Source organism: Branchiostoma belcheri, unplaced genomic scaffold (genome assembly GCF_001625305.1).
Source record: "Branchiostoma belcheri isolate BF01 breed outbred unplaced genomic scaffold, Haploidv18h27 scaffold176, whole genome shotgun sequence".
In the NCBI taxonomy this organism is placed as follows: domain Eukaryota; kingdom Metazoa; phylum Chordata; class Leptocardii; order Amphioxiformes; family Branchiostomatidae; genus Branchiostoma; species Branchiostoma belcheri.
The window spans coordinates 435,477-448,694 of NW_017803224.1; the positions used below are offsets into that span (position 1 = coordinate 435,477).

At 42.7% G+C, this 13,218-nt stretch overlaps 2 protein-coding genes across 2 annotated transcripts in view; both read left to right on the forward strand.

Moving 5' to 3' along the window:
* LOC109467144 (contactin-1a-like) overlaps positions 1-2,406 on the forward strand; it is a 9,139-nt gene extending 6,733 nt beyond the window's left edge. Inside the window, exons 5-7 of the mRNA XM_019765076.1 lie at positions 914-1,033; positions 2,011-2,019; positions 2,137-2,406. Of these exons, the coding sequence (XP_019620635.1) occupies positions 914-1,033; positions 2,011-2,019; positions 2,137-2,345 (338 nt within the window). The 3' untranslated portion in view covers positions 2,346-2,406. The remainder of the gene's footprint in view (positions 1-913; positions 1,034-2,010; positions 2,020-2,136) is intronic.
* A 3,799-nt stretch (positions 2,407-6,205) lies between these two features.
* LOC109467143 lies at positions 6,206-13,197 on the forward strand. The gene is made up of 5 exons (XM_019765075.1): positions 6,206-6,349; positions 8,937-9,119; positions 9,660-9,791; positions 10,431-10,705; positions 12,937-13,197. The coding sequence occupies exons 1-5, from the start codon at positions 6,289-6,291 to the stop codon at positions 13,120-13,122; spliced, it is 837 nt and encodes a 278-aa protein (XP_019620634.1). The 5' UTR covers positions 6,206-6,288; the 3' UTR covers positions 13,123-13,197.
* Positions 13,198-13,218: the final 21 nt, after the last annotated feature.

Consider the following 13,218-nt stretch of genomic DNA (forward strand, 5'->3'; position numbering starts at 1 on the left):
TTTTGCAAAAAAAAAAAGTTCTTTTCATTATGAAATCTACGTGGTCATGAGGGTTGAGCAAATGGCACAGAATATTGTTTTGCGAATAATCTAGTCTTCAAATTAATTTCTTTACGATTTCATCTTTTTTCGTTTGATTTTGGCATTCTACGACATTAGTATAGTTTTTATTAATTTTTTTTGTAACTTATGGTATATTTTTGCTCATTTTGCAAGTGTTTTGTACGATTTACAGTATGGTTGAAAACTTTTTTTTTTGGAAACGGCCGAAAATTCATGCGCGCGCGGATGTCATCCATATAATCAAATCAACATGGCCTAAACAGGAACTGAAGAACAAAGAGCCTCTCGTACATCCTTTGCAAATACGGATAAATGAGTATTGGTTTTCTGTAATGTTTCCGGATTTATACTGACAGATGAACAATCATCTATCCCTTCTGCCCTAATACAGCTACAGCCTCCCATTGTGTGATAAATGCTACAATTGAACGTTTATTAAAAGTTGGTGCCCGAGGGCTAAGAACAACGGAAACGATAAAATAACAGTAAACAGTAAAAAGTGCCTAAAGTTAATAGTGCTCATGCTATTTCTAATATAGATATTGTTGGGCTTGATTTCTTTTCTGTGTGGAGTATGGAATGTCCCACAATTTGCAAGATGTATGAATTGGGATGTTTTAATAGAAATGCAGTTTTTGTTGGCTGGAAAGTGAAACAGCTAGTTTGCTGACTTCTCAAAATAACTTACCTCTTTCACCGCTGTATTGTGTTGCAATATGGCAATTGATGTGCGTTTCGTCCTCCACTGCATTTTTCTGTACAATTTTACACCTTCTATCATCAACAGACAATTGTTTGTATCTACCCTTTTCTCTAATTTGTTTTCTTTTTGTTCTTCCAACACTGGCAGCCGGACCAGTTGAGATTAGCGGTTTGCTGCCGTCTACCACGTACGAGTTGCGTGTGGCTGCGGTCAATGCCGATAACGGACAGGGACCGTACTCGGCTGTAGAGACGGTTACCACACTGGGTAGGTGGTTTTAAGGGCGTGCACAATCATAACTCTGTCCAGACAATTAGGCTATGTTGATTTGATTACATGGATGACATCCGCGCGCGCATGAATTTTCGGCCGTCCCCCCCCCCCCAAAAAAACGTTTTCAACCATACCGTAAATCGTACAAACAGTTGCAAAATGAGCAAAAATATACCGTAACTTACAAAAAATTGAGCCAAAAAAAGACGAAAATGTAAAGAAATTAATTTTGAAGAGTAGATTATTCGCCAAACTATATTCTGTGTCATTTGTTCAACCTTCATGACCACGTAGATTTCATAAGAAAAGCAACTCTTTTTTTTGCAAAACTTTCTTTTATTCGCACGCGCGCATCAGTTTTGGCGTTTCCAGAGGATGTCATCCATATAATCAAATCGAAGTGGCCTTATATATAAGGTCGTGTTGATATGATTATAAGGCTAACGTCATCTTTGCGGGCATGAATTTTCGTCTATTTCCAAAAAGTTTTCGACCAATATGTAAATCGTACAAAGCAGCTGCAAATATAAGTCATAAATTGCCAAACAACATTAGAAAACGATGGTTTAGAATGCAAAAATGACAAATTAAATTTTTGCCAAACTTTAGTTTCACACTCGCATCAGCATCTGCATTTGAACATGGAAAGAGGCTTTTACCAAATGTTTTGCCTCGACAACATATTGCCCAATGCCTCTGTAATCTTGATTCTTTAATTTGAACTTTTAGGGGAACTCTTATTTCACTTACATCATTTATTTCTGGCCTCAGTACATTATTGCAACATTAGTATTTCCTAGCCAAACCATGTATTATAAGCTCCATATGTTCACACATCTACAACTGCCTTGAGAAGCGTAATGTAGTTTACATTAGTCTGTATTTTCGTCTGTTTCCAAAAAGTTTTCGACCATACCGTAAAACGTCCAAAGCAGCTGCAAATATAAGCCGTTAATTGCCAAAAATATAAGATACCTCTTGTTATTTTAACTTCTGCTTTATACATGACCTGTACTTAGCTTGTAAGGGCATGCACGCACAATGAAAGTCTTCCTGAATTTTACCGGCAGACGATGTGACCAGGCCTCCCTCAGAAGCCACCACTCCGGCCCTGCCGGTTCCTACCGCCGACTCCTACAACACACCGCCGCCGCCAGAGCCGGGCCTGGCCGCCGTGTGGATAGTAGTGCCCACCCTGGTGGCCGTGACGCTGGTAGTGGTCGGGCTGGTTACGTTCGGCGTGCACAAGAACGTCATAGACGTCAGGGGACACAAAGTCACAGACACAGAGACGAGTACACCGTAGTCAACATACAACCAAACGTAATGCTGAGGTTACATTTCCAAACCGGAGCCCGGCCGGGCAGTCTTATGGAACAAAAAGTATGATGTAAAAGAAAAAAAAAAGGTTAACATCGCAGGTTTGCCTCACAGATATTATTATGTTATGAGATAGGGTCGATTCAACATAAAAATAGAAAATTGACTTTGAAAATCCAATACTTCGCCTTTAAGGTGTACACATCTGCCACAAGATGTTTTTCTTGCCGTTGAAGGAGCTGATGTTGTTGTAGATACTGTACTTAACTTAAGCTGTTTTCGATGTAAGGTACACTGTTGGGAATAACGGTCATGCTTTAAGTCATGTACACACTGATCCAAGCATGTGTGGTGTTGGTTCACTTAAGCCCCTGTCACACAGTACAAATAAAAGCCGGGGATGGCCTCTTGAACACTGGCCGAACTATGGTCGGGAGTAGGTCGGGAGTAGGACGGGGGCAAGGTCGCCTGATGCTCGGCGAGGTCGTTTGGTGTTCGGCTGCACTAGTCAAATGTTTCAAAATGATCAAAACTTTAGCATGTGGACAAGAGGTTCGGCAATAGTTGGCTGGTGTCCGGGTGTACTAATACTAGGCCAGTAGTAGTAGGGCGTTGTTGGGAGTCAAATTTGACTCAAATTGAACTCAAATTCGATTCGATTCCACAGAGAGGTAGATGTGGCCCCAAAATGACTACTTCAGCCGACCTTGGTTGGAAGTTCCTGAATGTATGACAGGAACTTTAGCTCTATATGTCTGGGATTTCTAAATGTAAAGTCGTTCGAAGATAGATGATATAGATCAACAATCCATCCATTGTTTTGTTGTGCTTCCTTTGCCTTTCTTGTTGCAATGATATCTTACAGAGGTGATCGAGCAGGTGTCCAGAAGTTTGCAAAAAAAATTGTCAGAACAAGTCATCAGGTTAAAAATCAGAAGGATGTGATTTTTAAACTACTCCTTGCTAAAACTATTTATAAAGCCCTTACGCTTGGACATTAGTCCTCGCTGAGTATAAGGGACTCTTGTGTGTAAATCTAGTAGCAATGGTAGCAAATTTGTTCTGAAGCAGATTGGAAACGATCATGAAACAATCCAGATACGAATCGTTCGTTGTCATATTACATCAGAGATGTAGTATCTCTTCAAACGGTTGTGTGGCGTAACAGCTGGAGCTTTTGGCCCAGAACCCAGAGGTCCTGGGTTCGAATCCCGTCATGTCACTGATACTGTGCCCATGGGAAATGCACTCTTACATGCGACCTCACTCCACCCAGGTGTAGAAATGGGTACCTAACTTTGGTTGGGGAGGTAAACGGCGTTGTAATGAGCGAGGGTTAGTCTACATCGTCCAATACCATGCCCTTGACACAGTGGATAATAATATTGTAACCTAAATGAGATTGAAGACGAGAGTCGTTTTATTGTGGACTGTACTTTATATAATAATGAAAGATTCTCTTCAATGGTATACAAGATTATTTCTCTAGTTTTAGATTTTTAGATAGAAAAGAAAAATTCACATTCCTCATGAAACAAGATAATCCTCGTACTGTAAGCTCCGTATGTTCGTACATTTACAACTGTCTTAAGAAGCGAGAAGAAGCAGAACCTGTACATATGTAGTTTTACCAAAGGTATATTTTAGTCTACCATCGCTATTTGCCGTGACCTGTACTTAATTCGCAATGAGCAAATGTGTACAATAAAGGTCTTTTAGTCATTCATTCAATAACCTACTGTCCCTAAGGCATAAAATTGCTACGGGGCTACCTTTATCTTTTCTACCATACGCTCGAGGTACACATCTTATCTAGAAACTTCTGCCACGACCCTAAACAACTTGACACACCGAAAAAACACTGCAGACTTTTCTTACACGGCGAACAAAGACGGTGAATCACATTTCTGAAGGGTTACTTCAGAAGCAGTCACACACGCCACCGCAAATTCCTTCTTACAGTCTATCACAGAACCGGATCAAAGCGGCTCTGTTATTTCTCGTGCATGAAAACTGTTATTTTAAAACGTTTGTCACATTTTTAGTGTTTGTTCTGCACGCGGCACTCGAGGAACCATCTACGTGGCTCTAATCTCTTTAGATAACCTGAAGTAGCTGTTTACTTCGTTCCGATGCGGTCACAATAACGAAGGGATGACAGGCTACAGTGGCCGATTTAGTAGACTTATCCAACGCGTTGGATTTACGTTATTTTCCTTTGTTTGCAGTCCATAGTAACCACAGTTTTACTGAAAACTTACCCGGCAATGCGATACACCTACGGGATAACCGAACATTTAAGCCTAACACCCACAAGAATATGCCCAGTCATTTGTATTGTTTTCTTTCCATGGTGACGGAGTTTCTTAGCTATACTTGTAAGAAAAGTGAGAGCCAAGCGATAGGGCTTCTTCCCGTGGAAAAGGAGGAAGAAAGTTCTAGAATGCCTCCTTTAGATGTGCTCGATTCAGGAGAAGTGGTGTTGAAGGATCCTCGGGTACAGAGGAAGCCAGGTGAGGCATGGGAAAGTGTACCTGCCCGGCAGTAGCCTTGTAGTCCACCACATCGGGAGCTCACTGGTATCTCTACGGTGCTAGGGGTGTTGCCCGCCCGTCTAGGTCTGTTCGCCAACTCGGTGACACTTCTACGGCGTTGGCTTCAAGTCACCAGAAAGCCGGACTGGAAAGATAGGCTGTCAGAATATGACCTGGAGTTGGAGCGGTAAAAAACAACAACAACAAAGAAAAACAATGCCGACCAGTGAAAGATGGTTACTAATTGAAAGTTTATTGATCGTTCTTGTGTGGAGGAGTCTAATAAAAAATACATATAACATGATCATAAAAAGAAGGGACAATATATAACAATATAGCACGCGACCTCTCTCGTTTAAATCTGGACACTAGATTCTAATAAATTAACCTTTTTTTGAACTTTTTTTTTAGACATTTAAAGAGGAATGTTACTAGGCTAGCCAGTCCAGTGATAGCCTGGGTGCCAGACGCTGGCGTTCAATAAGCGATAGATTTTTTTTTAAGGAGGAACCCTAATGTCTACTACCAAAAGTATCCACCCAAACTCTTTATCTTAAGTTTAGGACGCATTTCTAAACCGGGGCCCAGCCGGGCTGTTCGTATGAACAAAAAATTAACAATTCATATCAAGAATAAACAGAAATAGTGCCCATGATTGTTATTCAAAACTTTTTTTGCGTTTTATATCATATTTTTTCGTTTTCAAAAGCTGCCCGGCAGTGCCCAATGTAAGAATTGTGACCTCAGCATTAGCGAGGAGATAATTAGAGCCAGGGTGCCGACTCGAACGGGGTAAGCGGGGAGTATGGCTTCTCTGGCCGAAGAGAAGCCAGTAGGGTCTGGCGCCCAGGCTAGCCGGCCCGGCGGTACAGTCATCCGTTATTCACGCAGATGAAGAGGACGTAAACAAAGTGTGGGGGCCGCCTGTGAACACGCCACCGTGACCTGTGTGATTGTAGCAGCGTCAAGCTCCCGTCTCCCCGGCACGCACTTCAACACTGCCGCCCAGGTTACCTGGTTCGTGCCTTACCAACTCGCCACACTTAAAAAAAAATGATTTGAATCCGTGGGATTATTTTATCATTTAGTTATCATCACATTTCAGCCGTGCTATCGCTCAGGCATATTCTAAAGGTTTTGTAACATAACTTACTCATGGCTTAATATCAAAGTCATGCACCTTTGAATAGAACAAAAGTTTGACCCAAAAAAATCTGCACGCGCAAAATTTGAAGTGTTACGTTGACGATAGACATGAATTAATTTCACCGTGCCCGCTCTCTAAGACACGTTGGGATATATAAGCGTTCTCGGAGCACGGGGGTAACAGTTTGCACACAGATTCTGTAGGACAAACAGTTTTTTGAAGGCGAAGGACAGGATCACTCGACAGAGATGGCTGGAAATATTCACCTGTGTTTGTTTGTTCCAGCTTGCCTAGTGCTGCTTTTTACAGGTAAGTCAGAATTTGACGGATTTCTTTTTTTTTTATTTCATCTTCTTTCTTCTCATTTTCTTCTTCTTATTTTGTTCTAATAGAGGCTAAAAACGGAGTTTGTCCAAAATTTAAGATTCTTCAGCGTTTCGCTGTTCTCTGTTGGTTGGAAAAGAAGTTATTTTGTAGCATAAGTAGAGAATCAATGATCTAACAATTGGCGAAACTCGACGTGTTTCTTTTTCGTGCCTCATGGTTCAAGTAGTACTTGGAAATAAAGAACTAACGCAGCATATATAGGCAACCATGATAGGATTCAGAGAAACTAGTAAAGCGAGTTGTATCGTACTGATACATGTATTGTGATGTGGAAAAGACGGTTAAAGACATTCAATTTAATTTCAGGACGAAAACGAAATATTATGGACGAAGAAATCTAGATCTGTCTGATATTTGCTGCCATTTAGTAACGCTATAACACACATTCTTCATCAGTTCAAATTTTAAGCGTATGAAATACATCCAACCTTGAAGCAATACGGGGCGTTTCATTATTTCTTGGGTACCAACAATAAATAGCTAGAGGCAGGCTACAATACAAATCAAGAAATCCTTTTCCAACCTCCGACATCGCATTTTTGCCTCACAGATTCAAGTATGCTAACAGGGCACCAGGGTTTATTCAAAAGAATGACCAGAAAATTCAGTTTTGCCGCCCTGGAATTGCACTGTATGCCTTTAACGTTCTATCTGTGGACGAAACCTACTCTTTTCTTAATCCAACAAACTTGAATACTAATTGAAAAGACAAATAATTTATTGGTGGTACAAAAAAATAATTAAAGCTTTCTTTTGGTCTATTTCTAACACGTAGACATAACATGATGCCGAAAATGAAATTGCAAGAAATGTCAATATCAGACAGATTTCCTCATCATCGGCAGAATATTTCGCCGCCCCGAAATCTCATTAGATGTCTTAAAAGGCAGTCTTAGAGTCTAGCCTGTCGTTGGTTGGTTCTGTCACATACAGCCTGCTTGAAAAATTATAGGTCTACAAGATCTCGAGCTCAGAGAACCTTTGCGAACAGAACAATCTCCTGCTCTTCCTAGCGATACCCGTACAGCCCGCTCCGTTAGCTCCTTTAAAAAACAAACTCTGGACAATACTTGATAAATATTCGAACACAACTTCTTAGTAGAACTCGTATTACGAGTTCAATAGAATTGTATTGACAATGTAAATATAGTACAACGTAATTATAGTAAACGCATGGCGACTAGGCCGGATTGCATAGCTTGTTAACGTGAGGCCGCAACATCTGTTATGTAATACTGTAGTATGTTTATCTGAAGTGTAACCGACACAGCGACTGTTCCTAATTGTTCTTGTTGTGAGGGCTTTATAATAGCCTCCGGCTAGTTGAGCAGTCCTGGCTGTATACATTGTGATAAATCAAATCAAATCAAATCAAATCAAAGTTCAACAGTAGTTCATCGTCGTTTATGCGAAACCAGTATAGTGAAAAGTTGTCCATTGCTTACATAGTTTATCTAGCGATTTCTAAACAGTTTGATTCGTCGTCAGAAATGTTTGTCTCGGTAAAAATCACACTATAAAGATCAATCGACAAAACCCGTCGCAGGTTTCTATCGTTGAAAGTCAAGTGGTAACCCAAGTCGGGTCATTTCCGGTCCAGACCGGTGTTGTGGCGGGATTATATCAGGCTTATCATACGTGACTCATTATATTACAGCTGTAACATAAACACGCTAAAATAACGTAACGTCTCACTGCGCGGCGTATTTCCTTTCAATACGTGTCCGGTGAGTCACGTCCAGCTTCGTGGAAAAGGTGGTTTCTGCCTTTGTGGCAGCTACCGAGGGGTATTCAATAATACTGATAGAGATTTAGGCTTCGACTTATTATGGCTTCACCATATTGCTTTTCCTCATGTTTCTTCTCCTTCTCCTGCCATTTCTTTAAATTGATTCAACTCCTTCATCTTTGGGCCAAATAACATGAAATTTGGCATGAAGGTAGAGTGGGCAAATACCCCCGGGCGTTTTTTTTTTTTCATTTTTGTGATACAGGCTTTTAGAATGGTTTTATTTGAGCTTTTTGGCTGTGTTATAGAAAATGTACTATATAGCAGTGTGTTGCCATATTTGGGCATGAGTCATGACAATGGCATGCAGAGCAAGCAACAAATAGGCATGCAGCTTTCCTCTATTCTTCTTGCTGATTGGCTGTTGGAATTCGATTCGGTTAACTCCAATTAACACCTGTACAAAGCATTCAAGTGTTTCGGTAGGTTTGTCAAGCTTTCCTGATCCAGCATTGGAATGCGCGGGGCATAAACGCTTTTTTTATCTTGAAAATCAACAGTTTGCATTACGCAATTAAAAATCCTAACCAATAATGTAGGGGATGGCTATCCAACTGTCACTTCATATTATAGTTATATCAATGTCAAGAATTGTTTTCCCTTGTGTTTCTCCTTCTTTCCCTGCCTTGTCGTAAAATGTGGTGAAGGCATCCGCTACATTTTCTCCAAATCAAATGTCGGTCTTTCTAGTATCAGACGGTCTTTTATTGTTACTGACAGGTGTACAAAGCCAGGCCCCGGGAGCTCCCACCATCCAGCGCTTCCCAGTCATCGCACAGACAGAGGTACAGATCACCATCGGCGACCCGTCTGATCCGGGCGGAAGTGCCGTCAACGACTTCTCCATCCAACACCGTATCGCCGGAAGTGACGACGACTGGGTGCTGTTTAGGACAAGAGACGGTAGGTGGCGCTTCAGAATTGACGTCTGATGTCCTCTTGTCCCTGGCTACTAGTATCTTGCTTATGACTTAGTAACTTGCTTATATGGATGATATTCGCACACGCATCATATGTGATGCATTATAATTGTTCATCTAAGTCCCATCTTATTAGCATTAGTAGTAGTCAAATTCAAGTCACCGACGTGAACAATTGAGTCATATAGGGGTCGTGACGTAGCGGCAGTGTGCTCGACTCGGAACCAAGAGGTCCCGGGTTCGAGTCCTGACATGCCACCGATCTTGTGCCCTTGGGAAAGGCACTTGACACGACTCAACTCAAGTGAAAATGAGTATTGTATTATCCTGTATTCGTCCTCTGCGTTGGTGGTGGCATAAAATAAGTACATATAACTTCAGTGTGCTGTAACCATGTCTAGTCATGAAATGTTGGAATATTTAAAAAATAAAATGAGTGATTTATCGTCATCACACTTACCGGCCAGCTTTTTTTTTACAAGCATTTCTTGTTTGTCGAACTTTGCCTATTTGACTGTTGCAGGCGCGGGTGGCACGTGGGTGATTGACGAACTGGAGCCCAGCACGACGTACGAGTTCCGCGCCGCCGCTGTCAACTCTGACGGTACGGGGCCGTGGACACCGCTCAGCGAAGTCACTACACTGGACCCACCCAGTAAGTACAGCGCACGGCGTTTTTGGCGACGCCTCAGGGGGGAGCCTAATGTTACAGTATTGTGAGCAGTTTGCAAGAATTCTAGGAATTGTACAGGAATTTTGTCCACAGGCATGGAATGTCCACAGGAATGTCTCCCAGCTCTGGAATTTTGCTGACACACATCTATGCCCACATTTCTAGAAACCCTTGGGAAAACCTTTCTGCAGGGCTAGGGATGCTCTAATTTCTGTGACCCCGGGGCTCGTTCGCTATACGCTTAGGGGAGGGTAGGAGTGATCTACTGAACTGCACTGTATCTGTCTAGCTTCCTCAAGATCATGAAATCATGGCAGTGCCACGCAAACAATAACCCTAACAGCAATGGATAGGTAGACAGAGTCATAATTGTATTTCTAATATTGCTTGACTCTGAACCTGTCAGGGGTTGTTGAGTGAATGGGAAAACATGCAGCGACTCTCTCATTGGTCGAGCCACTTATTACTACGCTGTCATTGGTTGAACTGCTAATTGTATTGACATAAACGTTTAGTCTATTGCTATTTTTAAAACTATCATAAAGCTACATCTAGTCATAGGACAGCATTTTCCTACGTTATACTCTCTATATATATAACAGTTCTTGCCCGTGTACCCAGCAACCACAGGCGCGACAACTACAACTACTACCGGAGTAAGCACCACCCGTTCACCGTCAGAAGATGAAGACGGGGACGGTAACAGCGAGCGGCCGGGGGATACCGGCGCGGGGGGCGCGGACAGTACCACTGAGCGGGCCTCAGACGACCCCGCACCCGCTCCCGTAGCCGCCATCGCCGCTCCCATCGCTGCCGTAATCTTCATCCTGCTGCTGGTAGTGGGATACCTCCTTCTGCGACGGACGTGGAAAAATAAAGGGCGCTGGGGGAAGAAGGTAGGGGAAGTTCTCACAAATAGAACACACACAATTCCGAAAATAGTTTCATCAGGTTGGTAAAGTATAGGATCCAAGAGTTTTCTTTGGGATTGTATGTGTTCTCGCCGCAAAAGCGCCACCTACATCGGCTACTTATAATTATAGTGGCGAGAAGCAGAACTCCAGTCAGAAGCTCTGAGGAAGTGTGCCCCCCCCCCCCCACCAATTAAGGCCCAAAGGTCCGCTTTTTATCTGAAGGTCCAAATTTTTTCTCTAAAACATGGACTGATTCGTATCACCAGTGGGGTTGGGATCGTAGAAAAACTGCTCACTTTGTCATTGAATAAAAAGTTATGTCTTATTTTTCCTTAGAAATCCTCCCAAAACGCAGGAAATGCCCTGAACCTCCCAAGGAAACTCGTGCCTTCGGTGCTCGCTGATATCAGACAGATTTATAAGATATATTAGATATATAATGTTGATATCAGACAGATTTCTTCATTTTGAGTATTTTTTGTTTTGCTGCCCTGAAATCGCATTGAGCAGACAGTTGAAACAAAGATCGGCCCTAGACCTGTCCTTGGTGCTGAACACCGGTTCTATAACCTTCCACCGTCATTTTTTGGCGACGTCTCAGGTAGGAGCCTGATTGTGTGCAGTTCGCAAAAATTCTAGGAATTGTACAGGCATTTTGTCCACAGGTATGTCTCCCAGCTCTGCTGACATGCCCACATTCCTGGAAACCCTTAGGAAACCTGTCTGCCCCAGTTTCTGTGACCTCGGGGCTCGTTCACGGGGCTCAGGGGAGGGAAGGGTACCAAGGTACTCAAAATCATAAAGTCATGGCAGTACCATGTAAACAATACCCCTAACAGCAACCACCGTTGCCGTGTATGTTTTCATTGCCAGTCTTGTTACCTCCGGGTAGGGATGTACATCCCGTGCGCGGAGGTTTTGTGAGGGAAGACGAAAATTACGTTCGCAGCCGTTTCTAGCGTTTGGGTGGACGGGTATGTCTGGGACTTGGTATACGTTTTGCTATTGGGCTGTAGATGGTGCACGTTGTTTTGGTTTTTTAGTATGTGTGTTTTAGTGCGTGAAAATGATGCGTTGTGACAGCGTATGGACACCCCTTTCAGTGTGAAAGTGGGCCTCAACTTTTGACCTTTGCATGTATAAGGACCATTGAGGTTTCGACCACTGATCTGACCTTTCACACAGAGGGGTGTCAGCATTCTCGATAAATTCTTTCTTTGAAACTGTTCAGATGTGAACCACATGTGCCGTCAATCAACGTCTCATTATCGTGCCTGGTGGGACCCGCTGGGGGGATACTTTAGTACGCGTTCACAGGACACGTAATCGGCACTTCCTGGTTAGCCAATGGGTCAGGGGTCAACGTACTGTTGCGCAACCTTTGTGTTGGTTGTTTTCGGCGTATATTACGACTTCTAACTTACAAATACCGCGGATTCAGACCTTTACTTCCCCAATTTATACGAAGAATCGGCGGAAAATGGAGGAAGTGACAATAAGGATGACTTGCACATGCGGGGAGGTACTTCAGCAGTTATTTTTAACGTCTGATTCCATTTAACGGCTCCGGTTGTCATTCTGAGTTTCATTACGAGTTCCTTGTGGCACAAGTTCGTGGCGGCCCGTTCGTGGGTACATGTTATAGGCTGCAGATGAAAATACTGACCTGTGTTAACACAACCAGGAAGGCTAAATCTAACACATAAAATTCAACACCATCAACTACATGTATATAACAAACAACATATAAAAGTATACAATAAAAAGCTCAGATTTTACTATTCGCACGCGCGCATCAGTTTTGGGGTTCCCAGAGGATGTCATCCATATAATCAAATCAACATGGCCTTACTTATATGTTAGAAGGGTAACACGCGCACCGGACGATTGGCGGCTGGCGCCCGGAGCGGGTGTTTGTTTACATTATCGCTGGTCGCTGAGGGTCGGGCAGCCAGATTCGCCACGGGATGCCCCCTGTCCTTTCTATTTTTGGGCTCCAGTCGGCTAGGGGGGATTAGTGATTTCACAGATCATTTAGCCAATTACAAACATTTCGAAAAAATGGTATTCGCGCGAATTCACTAATTTAAAGAACAGTCCCAACATGCACCCAACATTCTGCAACACACATTTCAATACCCGGAGGTACAAAATCTACGATTTTCCTTGTTGTTAATAAAATAATAATAACAATTGGTTTGATACCTTCTCAGGGCCGTGTAGTTCAACCGACAGAGTCGAGCATGGAAAAGGGCGAAGAAAAGACAGTCCTGGAGGATCACCACGAAACGCAACAAACACAAGGAGAGCAGCCAAACGGACAGACACAGGCACAGAACGGACAATCCAGCCTAAAGCCACCGTACAAGACCCATATCAGAGCCTTCTCAGCGGCTTAGCGCCACACCAACTTCTCGGATTTGTTCAGAAAAAATATGAAGGGGAAAAATATGAAGCGAAAACAAACAAACAAAAAAAAAAAACAAGGACCAAGG

Coding starts and splice junctions, on each gene's coding strand:
- LOC109467143 (XM_019765075.1), top strand. CDS start 6,289: ATGGCTGGAAATATTCACCTGTGTTTGTTTGTTCCAGCTTGCCTAGTG. Junction 6,350..8,936: donor CCTAGTGCTGCTTTTTACAG/GTAAGTCAGAAT, acceptor TGTTACTGACAG/GTGTACAAAGCCAGGCCCCG. Junction 10,706..12,936: donor AAGGGCGCTGGGGGAAGAAG/GTAGGGGAAGTT, acceptor ATACCTTCTCAG/GGCCGTGTAGTTCAACCGAC.